Source organism: Haliotis rubra, unplaced genomic scaffold (genome assembly GCF_003918875.1).
Source record: "Haliotis rubra isolate DU_JTF1 unplaced genomic scaffold, ASM391887v1 Scf88, whole genome shotgun sequence".
NCBI classification, from domain to species: domain Eukaryota; kingdom Metazoa; phylum Mollusca; class Gastropoda; order Lepetellida; family Haliotidae; genus Haliotis; species Haliotis rubra.
Window position 1 is genome coordinate 1,324,240 of NW_025767612.1, and position 12,377 is coordinate 1,336,616.

Here is a 12,377-nt window from a genome sequence, read left to right on the forward strand (position 1 = left end):
ATTTCTCCAACGGTAAACATGTTGTCTTCCATCTCAACGGTGAAGAAGAAATCGTGATTCATCACTGAACCGCCCCTAGTTTCTAAGGTTCCAGTTCCTGACTCTACGACACAACCGCAACCGATTGCGCCGATGGAAGTCTCTCAAAACAGGGGTGACAACTGGCCTTCTTGGTCGAATCCCCACTTCACGCAATCCATTCCTGACAGTTTGGTCGGAAATTCTACTCAAACCATGGATGCGCTGTGCAGTCTCCACGACTGTGGCAAGACGATAACGCAAGTGAGCAACCCAGATGTAGGGGTCCTGGGCTTGGGTGGTATCTCTTGGACGGCCGCTTCTCGGGCGATCTTGTGCGGAATTGGTCTGCAGAAAACGATCCCAAAGGCGAGATATGGTGCTCTGGTGAACGTTGAAATGTCGAGCAATTGCAGACTCCCCAGCTTCAAAGCGGCCAATAGCGATGTTCCGATTGGCGGCACTCGGTCGTGGCATGGTGATTTCCTCTTTTCCAGGCAAAAACGAATGTCAAAATTAAACACAACTTTTGCCTTTTTAAAGTGATCGATACCGCATGTTTTTCCTCTTACTTGCACGTACAGTATCCTTTACATGTTTTCTTGCAATTGGTGTCGTTTTGGCGAATATTTCTTCAAACGCTTCTAAAACAAGGGAAAATGTTAAAATTACCGCGTTTTGGCGCTGAAGCTGTTTACAATCACACGAAGATGACATTTTGGAAAGGAATAGTATATTTGTATTGTTTTTTGCCACATATGCAGGAGTCCAATATTCTCAAAATCACCTATGCGTTTCTTTTTTCTTTGAACAGTGTACATGAGATTCCGAACAAAGCCGCAAATTAATGAAAAGCGCCAATACCCTAAAATCAACACAATTACACCCTCTCTATGACCTGCTGTACCACTTGCATCCTGAGAGATTAACTCAGCACTGGTTTGATATCAGGTTGATGTACTCAAACAATGTCAACAATATGTAAGTATGCCCAATATACTCACACATCTTGAACCAAGAGATATGATGTGTGTGACAGACGAACATTCCCGATGCCACTGCGTCATGTTTGGAATATATATAAATATTCCTGTCATTCGCATCTCTTCCAAACACTTGTACCAGCTGAGAATTGATCGTTATTCCTCCATTATGTCAGACCTGTATAAAATGCACATAAAATGCGTTCTTTCCTTTATATAATACATGTAAATACTTCTATTTAAGCCCCCGACGCGTCATACCAAAAGACGTAAAAATATGGTTCTTGTTGGTCCCTGCCTGGCGCTCGGCATTAATGGGTACAACAAGGACTGGTCGGCTCGGAGTCTGAATGTCTGAGTGGGTAATTATTCATGCTTAACTGCAGCATGGTACCTCAGTGAGCTAGCACTATAAAATCAGCTTGAGTATGGGCTAGTACAAGCAGCCACACATACACGCGCATGCCAATAATAGTTTGGTCACTTAAAATCTCTTGTTTTTCAAAACATTTGGTTAAGTCGCCTATGGGCATACAATCCCTCAAATTTAACAAGAGGGAGTATATAGAAATACTCTAGTTCATGTAGTGTTACTGATGTCATACGTTATCACATCTGCCTGCTTGCTTGCTATTAAATGAAAAATACAAGGCCAATGTTGTTCAAGACCAAGAGGAATAAAGACCACAGGGGATATATATTTTTTCAAATGCATGCATTGTTTCTTCTACAACAAAAGTCACGGAAACATTTCCTTAACCATAGGCAATATCTGTTTAAGTAATCCAACTCTGTAATGCGACAGAAAATGACAACAAAAGCTCACATTTGACTACACTAAGTTTATTTTACTGCACTTGATTCTTTTAAGGGAATGGGCTGACACATCTCCGCGGGCAAGATCCACAACACTTTAATTTACTGTCGCAGTCAATGTCCTTGCTGCACTGGTGTTGTTGCTCACAAGAGCCTGTCCCGTGGGGTGGAAGCCAGGGACAGGTGCCCGGCTTGTCTGTGTAACCGACGGGGAGAATACATTTTTTATGACAGCCTCCGCAACACTTTAGGTCGCCATCACAGTCAGCGTCAGAGGAGCATTCCGCTACACAGATGCTGATTCCACCCGGATTCAGAACGGGGCATGATCCTGGTTTTGCTAAAACAGGGAGGTTATCCAATGTAAATACATTTGTCAAAACCGTAAAGCTATTACACGTAAAGAATGTGGGTTAGAGTATTTTTATCTCTGGCCTCTATCCCTGTATCCCATACCCCGGAAAATATATCAAAGTAGTCCAACTCAAATCTAGCATGATTGACATTTGTTTTGAATTGATTTGAATGTTACGTTTCTTTTGTGGAAATATATCAACTGAGGTAACTTTATTTCTGGGTCTACATGTTAGTCAACATGTACATGTATGGTTAGATGAGTGTAAAAACATATACTGCTTCACTTTTTGGTTAAACTCATATTGCTTTCTTACATGTCGTGTAACAAAATGCAGATACCTCTTTCTATTTACTCACAGGTTGGTGGGACCTAACACTAGAAAAACATGATGATTCACAAACATTTACAATTTGTAAGTTCACATTTACAAAAAATACCAATTTTGTAAAGATGATATTTACAAAGCCTGTAAATCTTTGTACATTTAGTAAGGATTTTACCACTTCTTCTTTCAGTTTCTCCTTTTCCCAAGGATACCCTGTTTTAATATGATTTAAACATATTTATGTTTCACAAAACTGAAACCGAGAAAGGCGAACAAGCCTAGTGGCTTATATGAACGCCGTTCTAGTACGTTATTACCATAGCTAGATTGATAAACGAAATAATTTAACAACAATAGAATATTTCTGAAATAAGTATTTGAAAAACATCATACATTATATCAGATATATGATTGAATAATGAATATGTTCGTTATGGTGTTGGTTATTCACACCAGCGGAATGAGCTGCAGTTAAAAATCCAATTACATAAAACTTGAGGTACATTGCATATAAATTCAGTGGTGGTAATCTCTGTAAGCCATTACTTGTAGAAATGATAATGAACTGGTGTTATTCAATGCACCGTCACCGTACAGAGTAGCTTTGACATCGTATCCTTGAATATAAAAATACATATTTGTTCTTAAATTTTGATATTTCCGACATGTGAAAAGGTAGTGAATAGCGTCTTCGTTATAATGACCACATGAACACTTGGATGTTTCCGATATACAGTGTATGTCGATTATATCTGTCTGCGTTCAGATCACTACAGCCGAGTTTGAGGCGACAATAGATGATTTGGAAAAATCTAGTCCCAAAATGTCAATCAAAGCAATTGGGAGTTTTGTTTGTCATGCTTTTAAATTGATTCAGGAAATTAGCGTCATCAGCTTCATCGGGCAATGAATTCTACGACATAATCGCGATCGGTAAAATGATTGACAATATCTTTGCGTTCTTCAGTTAATTGTTTGAATGGAATAACTGTTTCTAAGATATAACTGAGAGAACATTAATAAATCCTTCAAGTTCAAATGTACTTGTCTAGGTTCAGAAATCATGGGATATTTTCTTTCCTTGACCTAATGATCCAAGGAATGCAAAGGATCGCTAGTTTTAATTCGCTTTAACCGTAGTTCGTCACACGCATCTCGACTTCAATATACAGCAGGTGGAGGGGAGGGGGACATATTGAGTGAGTGAGTTTAGCTTTAGGCAGCACTCAGCAATTTTCCAGTTATATGGCAGCGGTCTGTAAATAGTCGAGTCTGGACCAGACAATCCAGTGATAAACAGCATGTACATCAATTGGGATACGATGACATGTGTCAACCAATTGCAAGTCAGCGAGCCTGACCATCCAATCTCGTTAATCGCCTCTTACGACAAGCATTGGTTGTTGAAGACCAATTCTAACCCGTATCTTCACGGGCCGGAGGTAAAATAATTTCGCTCCATAAGTGTGTTCATTATAAACGTATACGTAGTTTACTGTATGTTATTTTACAAACTCCATCGCATTACTCACTTGTTGGAACACGTGTTGCACCTTCCTGTAATTTGCAGACAGTTCCTTCTTCACAATGGACTGCCTATATGGACGGAAAAAAATGGACTAATTTCTTTTCAGTTTCCTTACGGCTGGATACACATGTTTGCAGGTGTTGAAGATGAAAATTCAACGTTGAATATTTGATTTCTGTTAAAAATTGGGTTCTGTTTTATTAAAAACGTCAAAAAGAATTTACATTTACATAGCTGTATTCCATCATTACTGACATCAGTTTGCTGTTGAACCTCGGATGAGACGATTTGGTCGGTTGGTTGTTTAAAGCTGCACTCAGCAATATTCCAGCTCTATGGCGGCGGTCTGTAAATAATCTAGTCTGGACCAGACAATCCAGTAATCAACAGCATGAGCATCGATCTACACGATTGGGATACGATGACTGTGTCAACCAAGTCAGCGAGTCTGACCACCCGATCCCGTTAGTCGTCTCTTACGACAAACTAACCCGGATGTTTCCTGGTTCAAAACAGAATGGAAAGAGAGGTCAGATTTAAATTGTACTTTATATCTGCGTTTGTTTAAATTCTTTACAGAGTTATGTCTTCTAGGTCTTAGGATCTGCTGGTCATGCATGGGAACCACATATTCATCCCAAGTTTAGTTCGTTTCAGTTTTCGTTTTAGCAAGTGGTAGGGGCATGTTTGTTTTCCATAAACGTATTATTGTTCGTTATATACGTACATGCAGTTTACTGCATATGAGCTGTCAGGTTCATACTCACATCACAAGAGCTTGGTAGTTCTGTTGAAAGAGTTACGGAAACCACCGCTGTCAGCACTAGAACTGCCTGCGAAAAAATAGTGAACGGACTGTATGTAAACTACGGTTACAACGATATCAAAGGGACGGCTAATATGAGTTCGACATAACCGTAGAACCGTCAGTTCGATATAAACGCAGTTCGCTGTGTTTTAAAGTAAATGTTGGTACAAGGCATCTTCACTGATGACGGTTAACAGTAGTAGTGATTAGTGAGGCTGCTTTTTCATGCGAACTGTAACAAAATAAATCAAAATACATATTACGGCGGGACATATCAGAAATGGGCTTCACATATTGTACCCATATTTGAATTCGAACCCGGGTCGTCGGCGCGACGAATGAGCGCTTTAACCACTGGGCTGCCCCACAGCCAACGTGATCATTAGATTCCTAGATAGACTCTTCAAAGCAAGTTGCGTCACCTGTTGCTGTAATTATGGGTAAAAGCAAAATATTACTAATCAATTGATTGATTCAGATTGTTAAGTTGAATAGAAACTATGAAAACATTTGGGGTAAATTATGAAATTTCAAAGCTCTCAAATATACAAAAGCACGAAAGCAGTTCTACATACCGATATGCAGCTACTAGGTCCGGCCATATTGTTCCTTGCAGTTGATAGCCTACACGTGGAGTTTCGGCGACTTATATAACCCGTTACAGATCCTGTTTTGCTGCCAGCGTCACTGACAGAAAACATCCAATGAAAGACCATGCTGACATAGGCAATTTTAAAATCAGTAGATCTGATAGGACTGCGGGGAAATTTCATTAATGATGATGTCATACTTATTGTTCTGACATTACAGTAGTAAACGTGTCATCTTCACATTATTCTACATTTACAGAGTTTATGTCGTCAGTCAAATAGATGGCTGCATAATGATGAAACAATATTTTACGCTGTACTCAGCAAAAGCGTTTGTTATTATGTGCATCGGTCGCCCGTATGCACGATTTCGATTTGTCTGTTGTTTGGTGCTGCACTCAACAATATTCCAGCTATTTGACGGCGGTCTGTAAATAAACGAGTCTTGACCAGACAATCCCGTGACTGGCATCATGACCTCCACCATTTGGATGCCTGACCACCTGATCCCCTTAGTCACCTCTTGTGAGAAGCGTGGGTTGCTTCTGGCAAGTGAAACATGAAACGTTGGCCATGGACATTCGGCTGAATGAGAACTGTCGATCCCTGTCATTAAAGAAACAACCATTTGAAAGACTTGCTGGTACACTGGTGTGAGTTTCTTTCACATTATCACGGTATTGTTTCGTTATGGTGCCAAGGTATTGTTTGCTATGGTGTCAGTGTTTTTTAACATTGAACCAAGAAAGAAACGCAGCTTTTATTCATTCTCATAGACTGTCTGACTGACATGTATATATATATTCGATGCAATGGCGCGACTTATCACTTTATATTCGATTAGGTAACATTATCAACTTTAGATTAGAAAATAACTAGTAACAATTCAGTAAGCTTCAAATTAGTAAGTTAAATTATGCCTGATATATTCGAGCTTGGATGTATAATTATTTGTGTTTATACATTATGTTTCATTATGTGAAACATGACACCGTAATAATACCTAAAAAGTATATTCAAACTATTCTATTGTGTTTGAATTCTTTGTATGTCCTTGAAATTTCGTATATTGTTCCCTATTTATTAGGAAGTTGAAGAAAATATAATCTTCAGTAACCTCTAAACCATTACATCTAATTCAATCAATGTGCATACGAAGAAATTTAGTATCCATTCCGAATGAAGAGTACCAGACACTTACCTCTGTAAGAACATCATAATTCCCTTTCTCGCCGACATGTGTTCATTTGCCAAACGCTGTACAAGCCTATGATAATGATTAGCAATTGCTGTCAAAACACTTTAAATACTTCTTCTAATTGACACTAAAGGTAGCATCTCTCGTAAGAAAAGCTAATATTTGCTCAGTACTACTAAAATGGTTGAAATAATAGGTACAGTGCGATTTTAAAAGTACGACACACATTTGCGTCTTTCGCTGAATAAGAGGTGCTTTCTGTTGACGAATATATGTGGCTCTCGCTGTGAGAAACTGCTAATTACCTGACCCATAAACACGTCACTCGCTGTGAGGAGCTGATTATTTTGCCCCATATATGCGTCTCTCGGCCTTAATGAGTTAATGGCAGGATGTTTAAGGATAAAAATGGTGAAAATACTTGTATTACCCATAACGGGTGCAGTGTTGTTGACTATATGATTGCTTCATCTTGTCTTTTTCCTCATATCACAGATTTTGGAGTAGGTACACTTGACATGTCCTGTCACTTTCCACTACACTGTCCATTTGACATCAACAGACATAAACAAAGCTCTGACAAGAAATCTATATCCTATCATACACACAACATCCCTGATGAACCTAACACAGTAAACACAGAAACGACTAAATGATTTATTAAGTTTTTATGGAGTAAGGACACTGACAATAATTTCATTAAAACTTCACCAACACCGATAATAATGTTATCCAACTCTTATCAACATGATAAATAGTAACACTGACAGGGCTATACAATATTTAGTAAACCTGATCTACCAAACTGCAAACACACTAAGAGACTGTACTCTGGGGTTATGAAACAAAGAAATATTACCCACCCACCCTGGTAGGACAATGAACTGGACAACATTACACAACAGAAATACACAGCATTAAGGTCACATAGAGACTACAAAATGGCCATTTCTCTGTTCAGAAATTTACGATTCATCTTCAAGAAAACGTTTTTAAAGAACAGAAATGAGTACTTTGGGAAACAGAAAGATAGACTAGTAGAGGCAAGAAAGGTCCCTAAATTATTTTGGAAAATACTTAGGGAAAACCGGAGTTCACAGGGTTTATCTAACCAAATCACAGATGAACAGCGGGTAACACACTTTGTAGAACTCCTCAGTGCAGATACTCAAACAGACTACACCTCCCACTGCAGTACTTCCAACATGGACTCCTCATGTACACTAAACAGACTACACCTCCCACTGCAGTACTTCCAACATGGACTCCTCATGTACACTAAACAGACTACATCTCCCACTGCAGTACTTCCAACATGGACTCCTCATGTACACTAAACAGACTACACCTCCCACTGCAGTACTTCCAACATGGACTCCTCATGTACACTAAACAGACTACACCTCCCACTGCAGTACTTCCAACATGGACTCTTCATGTATACTAAACAGACCAATAACAGAACAGGAAATATTAGTAAGTAGTTCAAACTTGCCAAATAACGAGGCACCTGGACCAGATGGGCTTGCCACAGAGTTTCTTAAAGCAACAAACCATAAGATTATCAAACCACTTATATTTCTTTGTAATAATATTTTGAATACAGGACACTTTCCAAACAGCTGGGGCAAGAGCATCATACACCCTTTACATAAATCAGGAAGTAAACATGACACAAACAATTACAGAGGCATTTCACTCATTGACACACTCTGTAAGATTTTTACCTCAGTTCTTAACAAAAGGCTACAAATTTGGTGTGACGAAAATAACATATTAAATGAGGACCAGGCAGGTTTTAGAGCTGGTTACTCTCCTGTGGATCAAATGTTTGTTCTCCAGGCTGTCATTCAAAAGTATTGCTGCAAAAAGAAGGGATGATTCTACTGTCTCTTCGTAGATTTTTCAAAGGCATTCGATACAATTAGACATGATGTTCTTTTATCCTCTTTACATAGGGCTGGAGTATAGGGCAAGTTTTATAATATTATTGCATCAATGTATTCCAATCTATCAGAATGTGTCAGAACTAAACATGGCCTTTCATATTGTTTTAAATGTTCTGTAGGTACAAGGCAGGGATGTATTCTAAGCCCACGGATGTTTCTTATATTTATTGATAATCTTTATAAGAAATTAGAAATTGGAGGTAAGTCAAGGAATCTTCATTTATCAATTTTTCTCGAATCTATGTGCACTTACGTTTGCAGATGACATTTCGGCACTATCTGAGACGTGTAATTTGCTTTAAAAGAAATGAAATGTTTTAGAAAGTTTTTGTAATAGTACAGGGATGAAAGTTAACTTTAACAAAACCAAGATTATTGTCTGTAGAAATTGGGTGTGTGTGTGTGTGGGGGGGAGACTCTTTGTCATTATGAGAAATGGTTCTATAATGGTTCCCCTGTTGAAACGGTTTCTTTTTATAGGAATTTGGGATTAGTTTTCAGCCCCAAGACATGTCTTGAATCTCAGGCCTCTAAAGCTATAATGTCTTTAAATGGTTTCCGGAGGAAAATTGGTAACATTTGCACTGATCAACTTAATATTTTTGATTCAGTGATTGTGCCTATTCTTTGTTATGGCTCTGAAATTGGGGAACATGTCATTCCAAAATAGAGGCTGTGCAAATTAAATTTTGTAAACAATACCTAAGGGTGAAAAAACTACATTAAATAGTATGGTTCAGCATTTGTACATTCAAGAGTGATCAAATTCTGGTGTAGACTTATACATATGGCACAAAATAGACTCCTACATCAATGTTATTTAATGTTAACATCATTAGATATGTTAGGTTATAATACCTGGGTAACTAAAGTTAGACACATACTGTTTCAATATGGATTTGGTTATGCTTGGCTAAGCCAAGAAATCGGAAATGTGGAATACTTTGTGTATCTATTCAAGCTAAGGCTAGGTGATAAGTTAAAACAGTCTTGGCTCTCTTCAGTTAGTGAATCTCCTAAATGTATATTTTACAAGGAGTTCAAAACTTTGTTAAATGTTGAAAGATATTTGTGTGTTGTGATATCCCTATGCATTTAAGAATTGCTATATCAAGGTTTAGATGCAGTATTTGTTTTAATACTGCGGTTGAATGTGGCAGGTATAATGGAATTGAATATAACGAAAGACTATGCCCTTTTTGTACAACCAGACACCAGCATTATATAGAAAATGAATATCATGTACTATTTATCTGTAATGCCTATGGTATACTTAGAACGAAATATATAACAAAGTGCACTAAAGAACCACTTACTCATTACTCTGTCGTAAAGCTTTTGCAAAGCAAAAATGATGCCGTTATATACAATGGCCTATACTTATACCGTGTACAGAACTTTATAAACTCCAGGACATAGAGCTGCAAAGTTGTTTTGCGCACCCATTAAAAGACAATGTCAGTCTGATTGCATTATGGGCGAAAGCCTCTTTACTGAATAAATACTGTCTGTCTGTCTGACTGACTGTCTAAAAGCCTGAAACAGAAACGTTAATGAAATACGTGACAACACTGTGAAAATATTAGTTGTGGTACTGAGCGCTGTGCAGACATGAACATCAGCTTAAACATGATCTGAATAATGTCGGTTGAATACGCCATTCATCGTGTGAAGCAGCTTCCAGCTTTCTGTACAGGAGGATCCCTTTGTTGCACACAACGACCAGTTATGTCCCAAAGGGATTAAGATAGGGGCTCATTCAATCGTGAGATATGTCAGGGTGTGGTTAACTAAGTTCTTTGTGTATATAATTACTTACCTTACATGTCAAACCTTGTAACCTGATTGGACAACGTTTTATTCCAAAATACCAGTACCCCGCTATCGAGGGGTATAACTGACTTTCGTTAATGGGAGACTGGGTGTTTATTTTGGTTAATGAACACATTCACCTTCAAACAATTCAGTTTCTTTTAAAAAACTTGTTGAATGATAACTGACCTGGAGAAATATGTCCTTCATGGTTTTACACTGACATATTGATCCGTAGTGATGGAAAAATCGATACAGACAAGCAGAACATGCTTGGCCGGGATCATTTCACCACAAGGGGGATACAAATCGGATGATCTTAAATTTTCAACAGGTACTCATGAGTAATCTAGAATGAATGAAACTTAAACAATGCAAAAACATGATTTAATCACTTATTGGGTATGTATGGAATGGTATGAATGTGTGAAAGAATGAGTTATCATATTCTTTTTTTATTTAAGTTACTTATTCTATTATTATTTATATAATGATATAATTACTTAATGATAGTTCTAGTATCCCAATAAAATCAGTCTTGAAAAGGAACACAGCCCAACTCTAATAACGCCAGTTTAATTATTCCACGTAATCACCAGATGCCAGTCAGCATCATGATCAGTGACTCACCTGGGCATCAGGACAACCTCGGGTGACCTCGGACGACCTGTTTAACAATGACAGGCAATCCCTTATATCTTCGCATTTCGCATTTTGGACGATGCCACGCTGACTAACGGGTGGTCAGGGTCACTGACTTGGTGGACACGTGTCATCGTATCCCAATTGTGTAGATCGATGCTCATGATATTGATCACGTGATTTTCTAGTCCAGACACGAGTATTTACAAACCGACGATATTTAGCTAGAATATCGCCAAGTGTGGTGATAAACAAAAATAAAACAGAGAGTGAAAGGTGCACTTTCGGTAGATGGTTTTGTTGCAAAAACTATAACTTTTTCAACTTTTTCAGTTTTTAACTTTTGAAGTAATTTAGATTTGGATAACACCAATTATCTTCAATGCATCTCATATAGTAGCGATTTTGTAAAATTCTTACCCTAGGGCATTTGATGGGATTACCCCGTTCTACCTGCCATTACAATTGCTGACAGACTATGAATAATTGCCCTAAAATAGGAAAAAAATGTGTCAGTCGATCATATATGCTAGCATCCACTCCTGGTCAAAGTTCACAATATTTTCGTTTGTTTTGACAGTTTTACTGTATTCTGTTGTCATTGTACAGAGATATGTTAATTATAATCACGCTTGTTGGACTGATTAAATTTGCAGTTATGACCATTTCCGCTGAATGTTCTCGCTGATGCCAAAGGGTAGTGTTGAATATAAATTGAATCTGACTGAAGACACAAATCCTGGACATATCATATTCAGCATTATTTAGTTGGTACAGACAGGCTGATCTCGAGTATTGAATTTAAATGTTTTCATGCGTGTTTACCGATCTCGAAATACCTGAAAGTGATTACCAGCTGGAACCCAGAGGTTTACCCTGAAATCGGTTTGCACAGATCAGTGTTAGAAGCAGACCACAATTCGTGCATTGTTTTGTGATCTACTGTTCAGCTGAGGCAGTCATGAAGTTTGACGAGCTGTTGGTGACTGTTGGCGAGTTTGGTCCCTACCAGAGACGCCTTTACATTCTCCTTTCTCTCCCGGCGGTTCTGAACGCTGCTGTTGGTATGCTGCTGGTTCTCTTTTTCTTTGATGTCCCTCAACACAGGTAAATAAATCGCAACACATCAAGTTCTCTGGCCATTTGAAGTCCCTCAACACAGGTAAATATATCAGGTTCTGTTTCCTCTTTGATGTCCCTCAACAGAGGTAAGTCTTTTCTGTTTTGTTTCTACTTGATGTCCCTCAACACAGGTAAAAATATCTGGTTCTGTTTCTCACTGATGTCCCTCAACACAGGTAAAACTATCTGGTTCTGTTTCTCACTGATGTCCCTCAGCATCGGTAAATC

At 38.3% G+C, this 12,377-nt stretch overlaps 1 protein-coding gene across 1 annotated transcript; it reads right to left on the minus strand.

Annotated features, from left to right (window-relative positions):
* Positions 1-1,834: 1,834 nt before the first annotated feature.
* On the minus strand, positions 1,835-5,488 carry LOC124263398 (perlwapin-like). The gene is made up of 4 exons (XM_046698015.1): positions 5,412-5,488; positions 4,796-4,861; positions 4,033-4,096; positions 1,835-2,157 (listed from the first exon to the last, which is right to left on the minus strand). The coding sequence occupies exons 1-4, from the start codon at positions 5,436-5,438 to the stop codon at positions 1,868-1,870; spliced, it is 447 nt and encodes a 148-aa protein (XP_046553971.1). The 5' UTR covers positions 5,439-5,488; the 3' UTR covers positions 1,835-1,867.
* Positions 5,489-12,377: the final 6,889 nt, after the last annotated feature.

Excerpts from the sequence above, each read along its gene's own strand:
- LOC124263398 (XM_046698015.1), bottom strand. The coding sequence starts at position 5,438 with ATGGCCGGACCTAGTAGCTGCATATCG. Across the intron at positions 4,097-4,795 it reads AACTACCAAGCTCTTGTGAT|GCAGTCCATTGTGAAGAAGG; the intron begins GTGAGTATGAAC and ends CCGTCCATATAG. Across the intron at positions 2,158-4,032 it reads TGCAACACGTGTTCCAACAA|CAAAACCAGGATCATGCCCC; the intron begins GTGAGTAATGCG and ends TCCCTGTTTTAG.